This window comes from Sinocyclocheilus grahami, unplaced genomic scaffold, assembly GCF_001515645.1.
Source record: "Sinocyclocheilus grahami isolate Dianchi unplaced genomic scaffold, SAMN03320097.WGS_v1.1 scaffold413.1, whole genome shotgun sequence".
Taxonomy (NCBI): domain Eukaryota; kingdom Metazoa; phylum Chordata; class Actinopteri; order Cypriniformes; family Cyprinidae; genus Sinocyclocheilus; species Sinocyclocheilus grahami.
This window is the reverse complement of record NW_015505592.1, coordinates 931976-945923: the sequence shown is the minus strand read 5'-3', so window position 1 is coordinate 945923 and position 13948 is coordinate 931976. Positions and strand designations below refer to the sequence as shown.

At 36.9% G+C, this 13948-nt stretch overlaps 1 protein-coding gene across 2 annotated transcripts in view; it reads right to left on the bottom strand.

Annotated features, from left to right (window-relative positions):
• Nucleotides 1–13948, bottom strand: part of LOC107551074 (UDP-glucuronic acid decarboxylase 1) — an 87156-nt gene that overhangs the window by 52234 nt on the left and 20974 nt on the right. Inside the window, exons 2-6 of one of the 2 annotated variants that reach the window (XM_016232566.1) lie at nt 11081–11108; nt 10157–10205; nt 6476–6519; nt 2549–2609; nt 885–1065 (exon numbers count right to left, since the gene is read on the bottom strand). In XM_016232566.1, the coding sequence (XP_016088052.1) occupies nt 885–1065; nt 2549–2609; nt 6476–6519; nt 10157–10205; nt 11081–11108 (363 nt within the window). Of the gene's footprint in view, nt 1–884; nt 1066–2548; nt 2610–3193; nt 3238–6475; nt 6520–10156; nt 10206–11080; nt 11109–13948 lie in introns of both variants that reach the window. The other variant, XM_016232567.1, reaches the window with a different exon arrangement.

The window sequence follows — 13948 nt, the reverse complement described above, 5'->3', positions numbered from 1 at the left end:
CAGGGATCAAGTTTACACAAAGTCTGTGCATTGAAACATACACAACTAAGATTGTTCAATAAATCCTGCAAAAAATTTTTTTTTTTCAAATTCACTCAGTAGCCCCTCACTGCAGAACACAAGATCCAGGGGGCGTGGTTGGATCCACATCTAGGGGGTGGAGATTGGTAGGTTTAGGGGTGGAGATGGGTAGGTTTAGGTATATGTAAGGTGGGAGGAGCCCCCTGGATCTTGTGTTCTGCAATGAGGACCATCTCAAATCACTTTGCCTCCTGACTTCTGCTCTTGCCTGGCTTTCTATTTCTTCCTGTCAGGCTGATAGAAGACAGATAGATTACAAAGAATTTTAATATGATAGAAGAAAGTCAATACAGTTTTGGGTACCAAACAAAAGAGCCATTTTACAGTTTTTTGGTATCAGACCAAATTCTGTAGGTTTAGGTATATGTAAGGTGGGAGGAGCCCCCTGGATCTTGTGTTCTGCAATGAGGACCATCTCAAATCACTTTGCCTCCTGACTTCTGCTCTTGCCTGGCTTTCTATTTCTTCCTGTCAGGATGATAGAAGACAGATAGATTACAAAGAATTTTAATATGATAGAAGAAAGTCAATACAGTTTTGGGTACCAAACAAAAGAGCCATTCTGGCTAGTTCTGGATCCCAGACAAAACAGATACCTTCTGATGGGATCTAGTAAAGAGACTGGATCCAATATTCTTGGCATGAAGATTTCATCTAACGTTTTTGGCATAGTCGACAGGATGTTAGCACAATCTATAGGTAATGCTGTAACACATTTAATTGTTTCTCCAACACATTTCTATTAATGTGTGTTTAAATTAAATAATGTTCTGCTAAGTGAGCAATCATGTGAATACACCCACCTTCAATATAGAGTGGCTCCACCACATCATGGTTTATCAGTTCAAAGTTCTCATGGCCAATCCAGTGCTCAACATTGCGCTTACGGCCAGTGAAGAAATTATCCACCACTGTCACTTCATGACCATCCATCATCAGCTTATCAGTGAGGTGCGAGCCCACAAATCCTGCCCCACCCGTGATCTATCAGAGGAAAGACTATGTCATTTCACATGCCAACATTACTGAAATATATAGTCATAAATTACTTTTTACTTACTAAATTTGAGATACATTTTAATAAAGCAGTGGTCACATGGGACTGAATCACAACATGCGGCTAAATAAGCACAGTAAATAATCAGAGGAATAGAGCAGTCTTTCTACTCCCTGCTGTTTCTGTCTCAATTCAGTCTCAATCGTCTGAGTGCAATGCTACCTATTGAAAAACTTCCTACTACAATCATTTCATTGTGACACATTGTCAAATTTAACCTGACATGGTGATCATATAAACACAGTAGATTTTATTTAATAACATTTCTGTTGGAGGAAAGAAAAAATGCCACTGATCTGCCAAAGAGTGGAAAATGAACAATTAAACGGCAATAAACTATGAAGACCAACTATAATTTAGTAAGGAGCAAGGGATCCCATGTATATTTGACAGACAGAGGTACATGTATTATTGAAGCAGTAGTTTCTAAACACTTAAGAAGACGGAGAAGAACTTCTTACCAAAATCCTCTTTCGGTCCTTCTCTGATAAGAATTTCACAGGTGGGTACTTCTGGGTAAAACTGTATAATGAAAGAAAACCTTAAATAAGCATGATTCAAGACTAATTATATTCTATACCTCAAAAGACCCCTACATAGAGACATAAGTGCAAAGAAATCAATGCTGATGAAAAATGTCCTTAAGCACATTACATTCTCCTAGCCACTCTTTCAAATTATTTCAGTACAAATCCACTTATCAGTATCTAAGAGCAGAAACTCGATAACAATTAAAAAAATCAAGCGGGATGAATCTGTGCTTTTGATTTTCCTATCAATTATACTTGAGTTTCTCCGTGATACTCAATACTGACACTGAGATACTCAATACTGACAAGTGAATATGTATATAATTTCAACTGCTGCACTGGTCCCATAGAGAACACATTTTTCTTTAGGTAACTCAAATCTCTTGTGTTCTGTGCACTCCAGAGAAGCTTCATTATAACACAAATTCATCCCTCAGAAAAATCTGCACTACTGCCCTTCTGAAGAGCTACATTTATAAGCAACAGTTTTAATTTCCTATTTTCTGTAAACCATGTTTGTAGCCTTTGCAGCTGATTGCTATAATTGTAATTCAGTCTCAATCGTCTGAGTGCAATGCTACCTATTGAAAAACTTCCTACTACAATCATTTCATTGTGACACATTGTCAAATTTAACCTGACATGGTGATCATATAAACACAGTAGATTTTATTTAATAACATTTCTGTTGGAGGAAAGAAAAAATGCCACTGATCTGCCAAAGAGTGGAAAATGAACAATTAAACGGCAATAAACTATGAAGACCAACTATAATTTAGTAAGGAGCAAGGGATCCCATGTATATTTGACAGACAGAGGTACATGTATTATTGAAGCAGTAGTTTCTAAACACTTAAGAAGACTGAGAAGAACTTCTTACCAAAATCCTCTTTCGGTCCTTCTCTGATAAGAATTTCACAGGTGGGTACTTCTGGGTAAAACTGTATAATGAAAGAAAACCTTAAATAAGCATGATTCAAGACTAATTATATTCTATACCTCAAAAGACCCCTACATAGAGACATAAGTGCAAAGAAATCAATGCTGATGAAAAATGTCCTTAAGCACATTACATTCTCCTAGCCACTCTTTCAAATTATTTCAGTACAAATCCACTTATCAGTATCTAAGAGCAGAAACTCGATAACCATTCAAAAAATCAAGCAGGATGAATCTGTGCTTTTGATTTTCCTATCAATTATTCTTGAGTTTCTCCGTGATACTCAATACTGACACTGAGATACTCAATACTGACAAGTGGATATGTATATAATTTCAACTGCTGCACTGGTCCCATAGAGAACACATTTTTCTTTAGGTAACTCAAATCTCTTGTGTTCTGTGCACTCCAGAGAAGCTTCATTATAACACAAATTCATCCCTCAGAAAAATCTGCACTACTGCCCTTCTGAAGAGCTACATTTATAAGCAACAGTTTTCATTTCCTATTTTCTGTAAACCACTTAAAGTATTGTACTATAAGAAATAATTGTATTATCTGTAAAAGACCGTTAAAAAAACATACCTAAGCTCAAGTTCCCGTATCTTCTCCTTGAGAGGTGCCACTGCCTGTGAGCAACAGAGTTAGATATAAAAGCAAGAACAGGACAGGATGGGCAAAGAAAGAGAAACATGAGACACAAAGAGAACAGGAAAAGAGGCGATCAGAGAGAAATTTATAGAGTGTGAGGGGGTATCCTACCCAGATGATTACTTTCTTCTCAAGGCTTTTTTCCTCACTACTGCACAACATATTTGTCAAATGTGGCCACATTAAAAATAGCATGTATAATATAAAGTAAGTAAATAAATAGATAAATATACTAAATATTACGGTGTTTTAAAGTATTGTACTATAAGAAATAATTGTATTATCTGTAAAAGACCATGGCATGATATGAAGCACAGCCAAACATGAAGTTAGCACAGTGTACACATTTTTTGGTGTAAAAAAAAAATAAAAAAAACATACCTAAGCTCAAGTTCCCGTATCTTCTCCTTGAGAGGTGCCACTGCCTGTGAGCAACAGAGTTAGATATAAAAGCAAGAACAGGACAGGATGGGCAAAGAAAGAGAAACATGAGACACAAAGAAAGAAACAAAGAGAACAGGAAAAGAGGCGATCAGAGAGAAATTTATAGAGTGTGAGGGGAAATACATCCATTAGTCAGGTGAGATTAAAGGGCCCTATTTTAACGATCTAAGCGCATGGCGCAGGTGCACTCAGGGTGTCCCCGAATCCACTTTTGCTAGTTTAACGACGGGAAAACGGTCGGCGCATGGTCTAAACGGGTTGTCCCTATTCTCTTAATGAGTGTTTTTTGGGCGTAACATGCAATTAACCAATCAGAGTCTCATCTCCCATCCCCTTTAAAAGCCGGTTGCGCTCGCGCCATGGCAGGTTCGCCATTTACATGGCTGAATGTAATTTTTAATTTTTAAAAATGTTTGTGTGCTGCTGCACGTCCCTGTGTGTGTAATAAGCAAAGTGTACGTGCATTGTGCACCCGCCTATAGGCACATATTACTAACGCGCGCTTTAAATAACAAAGAAAAAATATTGCACCAGACCTTAGACCAGGTTTGAGTTGGTCTACGGCACAGTGTATTTTCAGTTCCTCAAAATAGCAACGCGCCAACAATGCGCCTGAACACACCTCTTTTTTAGACCAGCACGCCCATGGGCACACAAATGGGCGCAAATGCATTTGCTATTTAAACAACACGGCGCAGGATGGGAAAATGAGAACTGCGTCAGGCTGAAACTAGCAAAAACCCTTGCGCTGCGCGCCTTGCACCGCATTGCGCCGGGTGTATGATAGGGCCCAAAGCCTTCTAAGGGAAGCTAAACAGACAGAATGGCAGAAATGTATCTCTGACCAAGACAAAGTTTTTTAAGTTTATGTGAAAAAAGGCCAAAATTAAATGGCCTGAATGGAATTCAATTGAATAAAATACAAAATAGTTTACACTGCCATTCAAAAATGTAGGGTCGATAAGATTTTGTTTTACAAAGAAGTGCTCACTAAGGCTGCATTTATTTGATCAATAATACAGCAAAAACCTTAATATTGGGTAATTAATACAATAGAAAAAATATAACATCATAATAGAATACAATATAATTATTACAATTAAAATTGTTTTACTCCAGTCTTCAGTGTCACATGATCCTTCAGAAATAATTCTAATTTGCTGATTTAGTGCTCAAGAAGCATTTCTTCTTATTACTAATGTTGAAAACATTTGTGCTGACTGACATTTTTGTGGACATTTTTTTATTCTTTGATTAATAGAAAGTTCAAAAGAACAGCATTTATTTGAAATAGAAATTATTTAAACATCATAAATGTATTTACTGTTACTTTTGATCAATTTAATGCATCTTTTCTGAATATACATTTAATATCCCCTTGACCTGGATAAACAAAAATTATATATATATATATATATATACAGTGGGGTAAAAAAGTATTTAGTCAGCCACCAATTGTGCAAGTTCTCCCACTTAAAAAGATGAGAGAGGCCTGTAATTTTCATCATAGGTATACCTCAACTATGAGAGACAAAATGAGAAAAAAAATCCAGAAAATCACATTGTAGGATTTTTAAAGAATTAATTGGTAAATTCCTCGGTAAAATAAGTATTTGGTCACCTACAAACAAGATTTCTGGCTCTCACAGACCTGTAACTTCTTATTTAAGAGGCTCCTCTGTCCTCCACTCATTACCTGTATTAATGGCATCTGTTTGAACTCATTATCAGTATAAAAGACACCTGTCCACAACCTCAAACAGTCACACTCCAAACTCCACCATGGCCAAGACCAAAGAGCTGTCAAAGGACACCAGAAACAAAATTGTAGACCTGCACCAGGCTGGAAAGACTGAATCTGCAATAGGTAAGCAGCTTGGTGTGAAGAAATCAACTGTGGGAGCAATTATTAGAAAATGAAAGACATACAAGACCACTGATAATCTCCCTCGATCTGGGGCTCCACACAAGATCTCACCCCGTGGGGTCAAAATGATCACAAGAACTGTGAGCAAAAATCCCAGAACCACACGGAGGGACCTAGTGAATGACCTGCAGAGAGCTGGGACCAAAGTAACAAAGGCTACCATCAGTAACACACTGCACCGCCAGGGACTCAAATCCTGCAGTGACAGACGTGTCCCCCTGCTTAAGCCAGTACATGTCCAGGCCCGTCTGAAGTTTGCTAGAGAGCATTTGGATGATCCAGAAGAGAATTGGGAGAATGTCATATGGTCAGATGAAACCAAAATAGAACTTTTTGGTAAAAACTCAACTTGTCATGTTTGGAGGAGAAAGAATGCTGAGTTGCATCCAAAGAACACCATACCTACTGTGAAGCATGGGGGTGGAAACATCATGCTTTATATATATATATATATATAAAAAACACAACGGTGAAAGAGCAAATTTGACTCTCTTGCTACGTCAATCAAAGCTTGGTGCACATTATGCTTCAGCTTGTCTTTTCATCCATTCATCCTTGCTTAAGCTTCTCCAGGTTGTCTGTTTTAAGACATATGCCACTTTATGAAGCAAACTTAGTGTAATTTGAGGTTGAGAAATATCCTACCCAGATGATTACTTTCTTCTCAAGGCTTTTTTCCTCACTACTGCACAACATATTTGTCAAATGTGGCCACATTAAAAATAGCATGTATAATATAAAGTAAGTAAATAAATAGATAAATATACTAAATATTACGGTGTTTTAAAGTATTGTACTATAAGAAATAATTGTATTATCTGTAAAAGACCGTTAAAAAAACATACCTAAGCTCAAGTTCCCGTATCTTCTCCTTGAGAGGTGCCACTGCCTGTGAGCAACAGAGTTAGATATAAAAGCAAGAACAGGACAGGATGGGCAAAGAAAGAGAAACATGAGACACAAAGAAAGAAACAAAGAGAACAGGAAAAGAGGCGATCAGAGAGAAATTTATAGAGTGTGAGGGGAAATACATCCATTAGTCAGGTGAGATTAAAGGGCCCTATTTTAACGATCTAAGCGCATGGCGCAGGTGCACTCAGGGTGTCCCCGAATCCACTTTTGCTAGTTTAACGACGGGAAAACGGTCGGCGCGCCCGGGCGCATGGTCTAAACGGGTTGTCCCTATTCTCTTAATGACTAATGGGTGTTTTTTGGGCGTAACATGCAATTAACCAATCAGAGTCTCATCTCCCATCCCCTTTAAAAGCCGGTTGCGCTCGCGCCATGGCAGGTTCGCCATTTACATGGCTGAATGTAATTTTTAATTTTTAAAAATGTTTGTGTGCTGCTGCACGTCCCTGTGTGTGTAATAAGCAAAGTGTACGTGCATTGTGCACCCGCCTATAGGCACATATTACTAACGCGCGCTTTAAATAACAAAGAAAAAATATTGCACCAGACCTTAGACCAGGTTTGAGTTGGTCTACGGCACAGTGTATTTTCAAAATAGCAAAATAGCAACGCGCCAACAATGCGCCTGAACACACCTCTTTTTTAGACCAGCACGCCCATGGGCACACAAAAATGCATTTGCAACTAGCAAAAACCCTTGCGCTGCGCGCCTTGCACCGCATTGCGCCGGGTGTATGATAGGGCCCAAAGCCTTCTAAGGGAAGCTAAACAGACAGAATGGCAGAAATGTATCTCTGACCAAGACAAAGTTTTTTAAGTTTATGTGAAAAAAGGCCAAAATTAAATGGCCTGAATGGAATTCAATTGAATAAAATACAAAATAGTTTACACTGCCATTCAAAAATGTAGGGTCGATAAGATTTTGTTTTACAAAGAAGTGCTCACTAAGGCTGCATTTATTTGATCAATAATACAGCAAAAACCTTAATATTGGGTAATTAATACAATAGAAAAAATATAACATCATAATAGAATACAATATAATTATTACAATTAAAATTGTTTTACTCCAGTCTTCAGTGTCACATGATCCTTCAGAAATAATTCTAATTTGCTGATTTAGTGCTCAAGAAGCATTTCTTCTTATTACTAATGTTGAAAACATTTGTGCTGACTGACATTTTTGTGGACATTTTTTTATTCTTTGATTAATAGAAAGTTCAAAAGAACAGCATTTATTTGAAATAGAAATTATTTAAACATCATAAATGTATTTACTGTTACTTTTGATCAATTTAATGCATCTTTTCTGAATATACATTTAATATCCTAGAATATACGGTCTGTACAGTAGAAAAACCATTACGCCTATGGGATGTCCCCACTTTTCACAAATGTAAACCTGAGTGTGTGTGTGTGTGTGTGTGTGTGTGCATGTGAATGTAGAACTACAACTAAAAAATAGCATTGTTTTAAACTCATTTGGTGTCTTTCTAAGCAAATATTGAGATTGATGAACTGTGATTAATTTAACCAATCAGAATATCATGTAATGAATCTGAATACTTAAATCGATTCAAGCACAAATCACTAATTATTAATCATGTTAATTCTGAACTTCATTAACAGGTTAAATGATGGCCAAAATTGTTAAGATCTGGGTCGAAGAAAATCTCCAAACTGTAACACTTCTTTAATTGAAATATCAACATCAGGCAGGGGAATAAACATTAACGTTTCTAAAAGCTATCACAGATGCTGACAAATAAGCCTTAGTAGGTGTTGACATACTTTGATCCATAATGTCAGGCAGATAGGGTAAATGTGGTTTCTAATTAGTTTTTGGAAGGTGATAAGGAGACATTTGGGATCTATAATGAGAAGATCGAGATCACAGTTCTACAGACATTTAATGTGAATGTACCAGCATGAGTTAAATTAAATGGGTTTCATCCAGTTTCAAACAAGACTGTGGTGTGTAAAGCACACTTTCTCAAACATGTTGCAAATATGACAAACTAAAAATGCAGCCATCTACTTTGAGTGGTTTTCGGAGGGTTGCTATGGGTGTTCTGGGTGGTTTCTTATACTGGCCCACATCTGATATTCTGGCATCTATATTCACCTGTTTTGTTATCCATCAGGTAAAAATGGTACATCTGACTGCCAAGACATGTAACAGGTTACTTCACCTCAACAAGCCACCTAATTTGAAGCATCATTCATGTCTATAGCATCATGATAAGGGTTGAGATATATGTCATATTTTAAAGGCAACATGAAGATAGTACTTGATCCATCTGGAATGAATTGGATAGTGAAAAGTTGTTTCTGGTGTGAGGTGACTGAAGAGGCAAATAAGAGGGCTTGGTGACGACAGTGCAAAAACAAAGTCAAGCATTTTGATGAAAGCCCCTGTGTGTGTGTGTGTGTGTGTGTGTGTGTGTGTGTCTGTGTATCATATGGTCATGGTTTTAACAGCTGAGGATCACAAACATGCTCAAGGAAATCTTGGGACCAGCGCAAACCCTCTTTTAGTGTTAAAAACTATACTGTCAGGATTTTTTAAAGACATGCAGTGAAAAATATGAAAAGTTGTGGGGACAGTCATTTTTGTGACTGAGCTTTTTGCATGGGCATTTGCAAGAGTTCCCCCTTTCAGATGCAAAATTTATGGGAGGAGATTATTTAAATGAACCAAACAATGTGATTTACTAAGGTTTGAGCTAATCTATCTACTGGTATTTGAGCCATAATTTATCGCACAAAAAAAGCATGTCTTAAACCAGACGCTAATTTGAGCTGCTCTTGGTAGATTGTGTTGGTCATTATAGAAATGATCCGGTTGCATTTATGTTCTTCAATTCACACGTTGTCAGTAGATCAGTCACAGAAATTTCCTCTCATCTGCGCTTTTATGGGATTGTACTCTCACGCTAATTTGCCCTCTTTAGTAAATCTGGCCCTTCATATAGAGCCAATTTCAGAACACACATTGTTTTCATTCATTTCTGTGCGAGTTTGTGTTCAGACTGGTGGTGTGTGATCCTCAGTTGTTTAGTGTATGACGCCCAGTTTTGCTTTGTAACCATTTACAAAGTCAGCAAATGTATGATGCCTACAGTGTTTTAAAATCTGTTCAGTGTAGTGTATTCCAGCCTTTACCTGTTACCCTCTGCAACACAGCATTACCATAATGGGGGAAAAAAAAGAGACTAAAATCAACCCTTTTTAAATAACAAATTCTGGGTCACGTCACACATGTAGTCAGGACAGCATCGCACACAGAGAAAGAGTAGTTGGGGTTTCCAAGCAGAGTGTAACAGCTCAGCACTGCTTGTTACTTGCCCCCTGACTAGGAAACTTAATTGCTATCAAAAGGCATGTTTTTGACTAATTAAATTCTTAATTATAATACGCTCTTGGGTAGCTGCACAATGTTTCCAGAGAGCCTGAAGTGTGGATATCAGCTGTTACGTACATATGGTTTCCAGTGAAAATGAGGCAGGAGTTGACACTAAATAAAATGTGAAAAAGTGAACTTCCAAAAAAAAAAAAAAATAAAAAAAATAAAAAACCTACAAAATGCACGTGAACAGCTTGTGCTAACAAACCTCATCTATCTTCTGCTCAATCTTCATTTCTCCGTGTTCCTGTATAGACCTGTGGGAAACAACAACAGACAGCTTTATCGCAGCCACACAGATACACAAGTACACATAGATTCACACTTGCACAGCAGAGCTTACTGAAGCACACAATTCTCTTCCTCAGCTTAGTCTGGACGCATGATGAAGATGCTCACAGTCAACAGTACCGCATGCCAGCAGTTGATCTATCCCAAAGCTTGTTTTGCACAGCCCAGTGAGTAGTTCTAATCTCTTTCTGGTTAATGCATTGTGCAATGGTCATTCACGCAGGACTTGAGCTACATGGGCTTCGATCCGAATTGATGAACACAACAGAAATTACCAACCACTAATCACCCACAACATACACATACCCAGAACTTGTAAATGTGATCAATCTGAGTGAAATGGGATATTCAAAATTGATTTGATTAATCTGGAAATGATTTAACTGTGAAAAGTGGGCATTGCATTAAATATCATGGGTTTGATTCCACAGGAATGCATTAACTACTATTTAAAGTGTCCATTTTTATTAATTTTTTTGACTTTTTACCACATTTTACCATATGGAAACCTATGGTTACAAACTCTGTCTCCAAGTCCTTATACTCGTATTTTGAGTGCGATTCCAAAAAACAAAAACACAATTGCTATAATATTGTTACCTTGAATTCTTTTGTGCAAGATAATTGTGTAGTGATAATATGTTATTGTGACAGCCTTAAGAGCAAATGATAAAAAAGGTCTTCTAATGATGAGCAGCCCATCTGAGCAGAATGACTGATATCTGCTACTTTTTCCACTGATATCTACTAAATTTATTTATTTAGATTTATTTTTTGCATTAGACTAAGCTAGCAAATTGTCTGAAACATTTTATTTTCTACAAAAAGAAATTATAATTACCTCATATTTGCGTGGGTTCCCCAGACAGCTGAAAGAAGAAAGAGAAGACCATCAAAACCAAACCAAATATAATTATCATTACAACATCATTAATTATAAAATACATAGTCAAGCTGTTAGACCATGAGGCAGGTGTTAATAAATGTTAATAAGATATGTTAACAGTTAAAAAACAGTTAATGTCCAATATTCATAGCAGAAAGAACAGGAGGGAGAAAGTGTGTGTTTCTGAAATTGTTTTGAAAAATGCTAAAAAACTGTATTAAGCTGCAGAATGGAGAGGGAAGAGGGGAAAACAGAAAACACAACAACGGCTTCTGAGCCATTCATTTTTATGCTGCTCTCATGGAGTTAAAAGCAGCAAAGGTCCACACAAATAAATGCTGCAACAGAACATTACACGCATCAAAATGAACAAACATGAAACATGGGTTTTGTAAGCTCACAGAACACTACATAAATACACATACATCCTGTGATAGCTATAATTTAAATGCACAAAAATATGCACAGCTGTTTTGCATTTGTACCCTGCATTGAAAATATATATGAATGTGCTTTTGCATTTTTTGAGTGTTATTTTTGCTGTGTTTATATAGGCAGTTTGATCGGTTATATCAATGAGCTCTACAGATGCTATGCAGAAACTCTTTCAAAGTGAAAAACAAACACGCACTTGTGATCCATGAACAAGTCTCAATTACATGATCTCACAGTTTAAAGCGTCAGTCATAGGAAAACTACACATACTGGTGGGAATAATAGAGTGGGGGAACTATGACTTCACTTTGTAGGCCAATCGGGTGTCAGCATCACACGCATTCCCTCGACATCTCAAAATAACTGTCTCGGCAAGTATTCTCGTAAATCACAGTCGGTTATGTCTTAAGTGAACAAACAGTGGCGAAAGAAATCTCAAGTGCATCATTATATTGGATCCGTGCATTCGGTCTTAAAGGGGCAGCAGCCTGTAAATACCCGCTGTTCCATAAGCGCCACCTGCTGTCAGAGAGTGACATCTGCGTCTCATTCACAAAGCTAAAATCAAACCATTGTTTTTGCTTCAAATTTCGAAATTATACAATTTAATTGCAATCTAAATAACATGCATTTAGCATCTTTGTTTGGATCGTGAGTAAAATGCAGTGGTTGCCTCTGATTTTAAATGGAAAAAGCACAGCCAAAGCGTTAGTTTCTTTATATGAAGAGATTTATTTTATTTGTATCATTTAATTTGGGATTTGTTTTAAAATGTCAAGTTAGTTTTATTATTTGACATTTAAATTTCACAAAGAAATGTGCAGCATTTTGTTTAAGAAATAGTAAAAGGACACCTTTTCATTTATAATTTGTCTTAAATCTCATTTTGTTAAAAAGAAAAGTTGTGAGAAAATTGTATTGTAAATCAGTATTGTGAATCGCATCCCATCGTGAGTTGAGTAAATCGTTACATCCCTATATGCTACTAGTTGCTGTGTAACACTTTGCTGTGGTATCAAAGAAGTATTCTGTTATTTAAATAAGAACCATATTTTTTTTTAGCTCATCTGCAAAATGACCCGATCTGTTACTTAAAATCTGATATGATAATGCAATATGATCCGAGCCGTGGGTTTTGTAAACCGTTGCACCCCTACTCTCTTGACTTATCTGAAGAAAAAAAGCGATCACTGAAGTTTTTAATCATCCTGATTTATCCGCAGTGAAGTTCAGCCAATGTCTTTTTTTTTTTTTTTTTATTCGGCCAACTTAAATTCATTTTGGGCTACCAAAATCTGAAGAATGTCTGCCCGAAGGGCTATCAGAGATTTTGAAATTTTGCGAGCCCTGTGAATGCTTCATGTATTACACGTGAACTCTGTCGTAAGTTGATTTGTGTGCTCAGATCTGTAATCGTTTCTACGTTAGATTGATAATTGCACTCTCTCTATCAAGTAGGCCTATCTCTTCAATCAATCGACTTACTGATCCAAGCACACATATGTAGAAAAAATTTATCTGACTTGGGTAGGTGAGGCTTAACCTTCATATATAAATCATTATTCTGAACATTAATAATGTAAAGATGAGACCCTTACTCTTTAACAAACTAAATAAAAATAAGCATAGTTCTCTCTATAACATGCACAAGGCCACATACTGGTAAGACAAACAACTAAGACCTGCCAATACACATCAAACATGCGAGTAGGAACTGAATCACCACCATAAATAACAAAGCATCCTCTCCACACACTGGCTTGAGGCGATCATCACCAATAAGAGCTCATAGTTCTTTGATTCAAATGTCTGGGTGAACAAAAAAGAAAAGAAAAAAAAAAGAAAGAAAGGTATAAGAAGAATCCAAGGCAAAAGATGAGTGTGAACAGGAAACCTGGTGGAAAGGCAATTATGCAAATCCCTCTGTTCCCAATCTGGAGTGCGCTTTCTGAAAGCAACTATGGTTGCAACAAGCTATGTAGGCAGTTAAAGGCTCATTAGCATGATTTAAATGGGTTAATAAATGTGCGATTAGTCAACTAATGCTTAAAATTATATGCTAATACTAGTCGACCAGAAAAATCTTTAGCCGAGGGCAGCCCTAATAATGACAAAGATTTGTCTCTTCACCCACTGTAGCCTAATTATCTGCCATTCTTATTTTTAGTTTACATTTTGTTACCTTGTAAGACACAAAAAAAATTGTAAAACAAAGATGATAAAAATCGTGATTTTCCTGAGAAAAAAAAAATCATGATGTCGCCATATCGCACACCCCTACCTGGTCATCACATAAAGAGATACAGGTATGCACAATATACAGGTACTATATTGTCTATTACACCTGATTCCCCCCCCCCCCTCTCCCTGTCGTTTCGTAGACCTGTA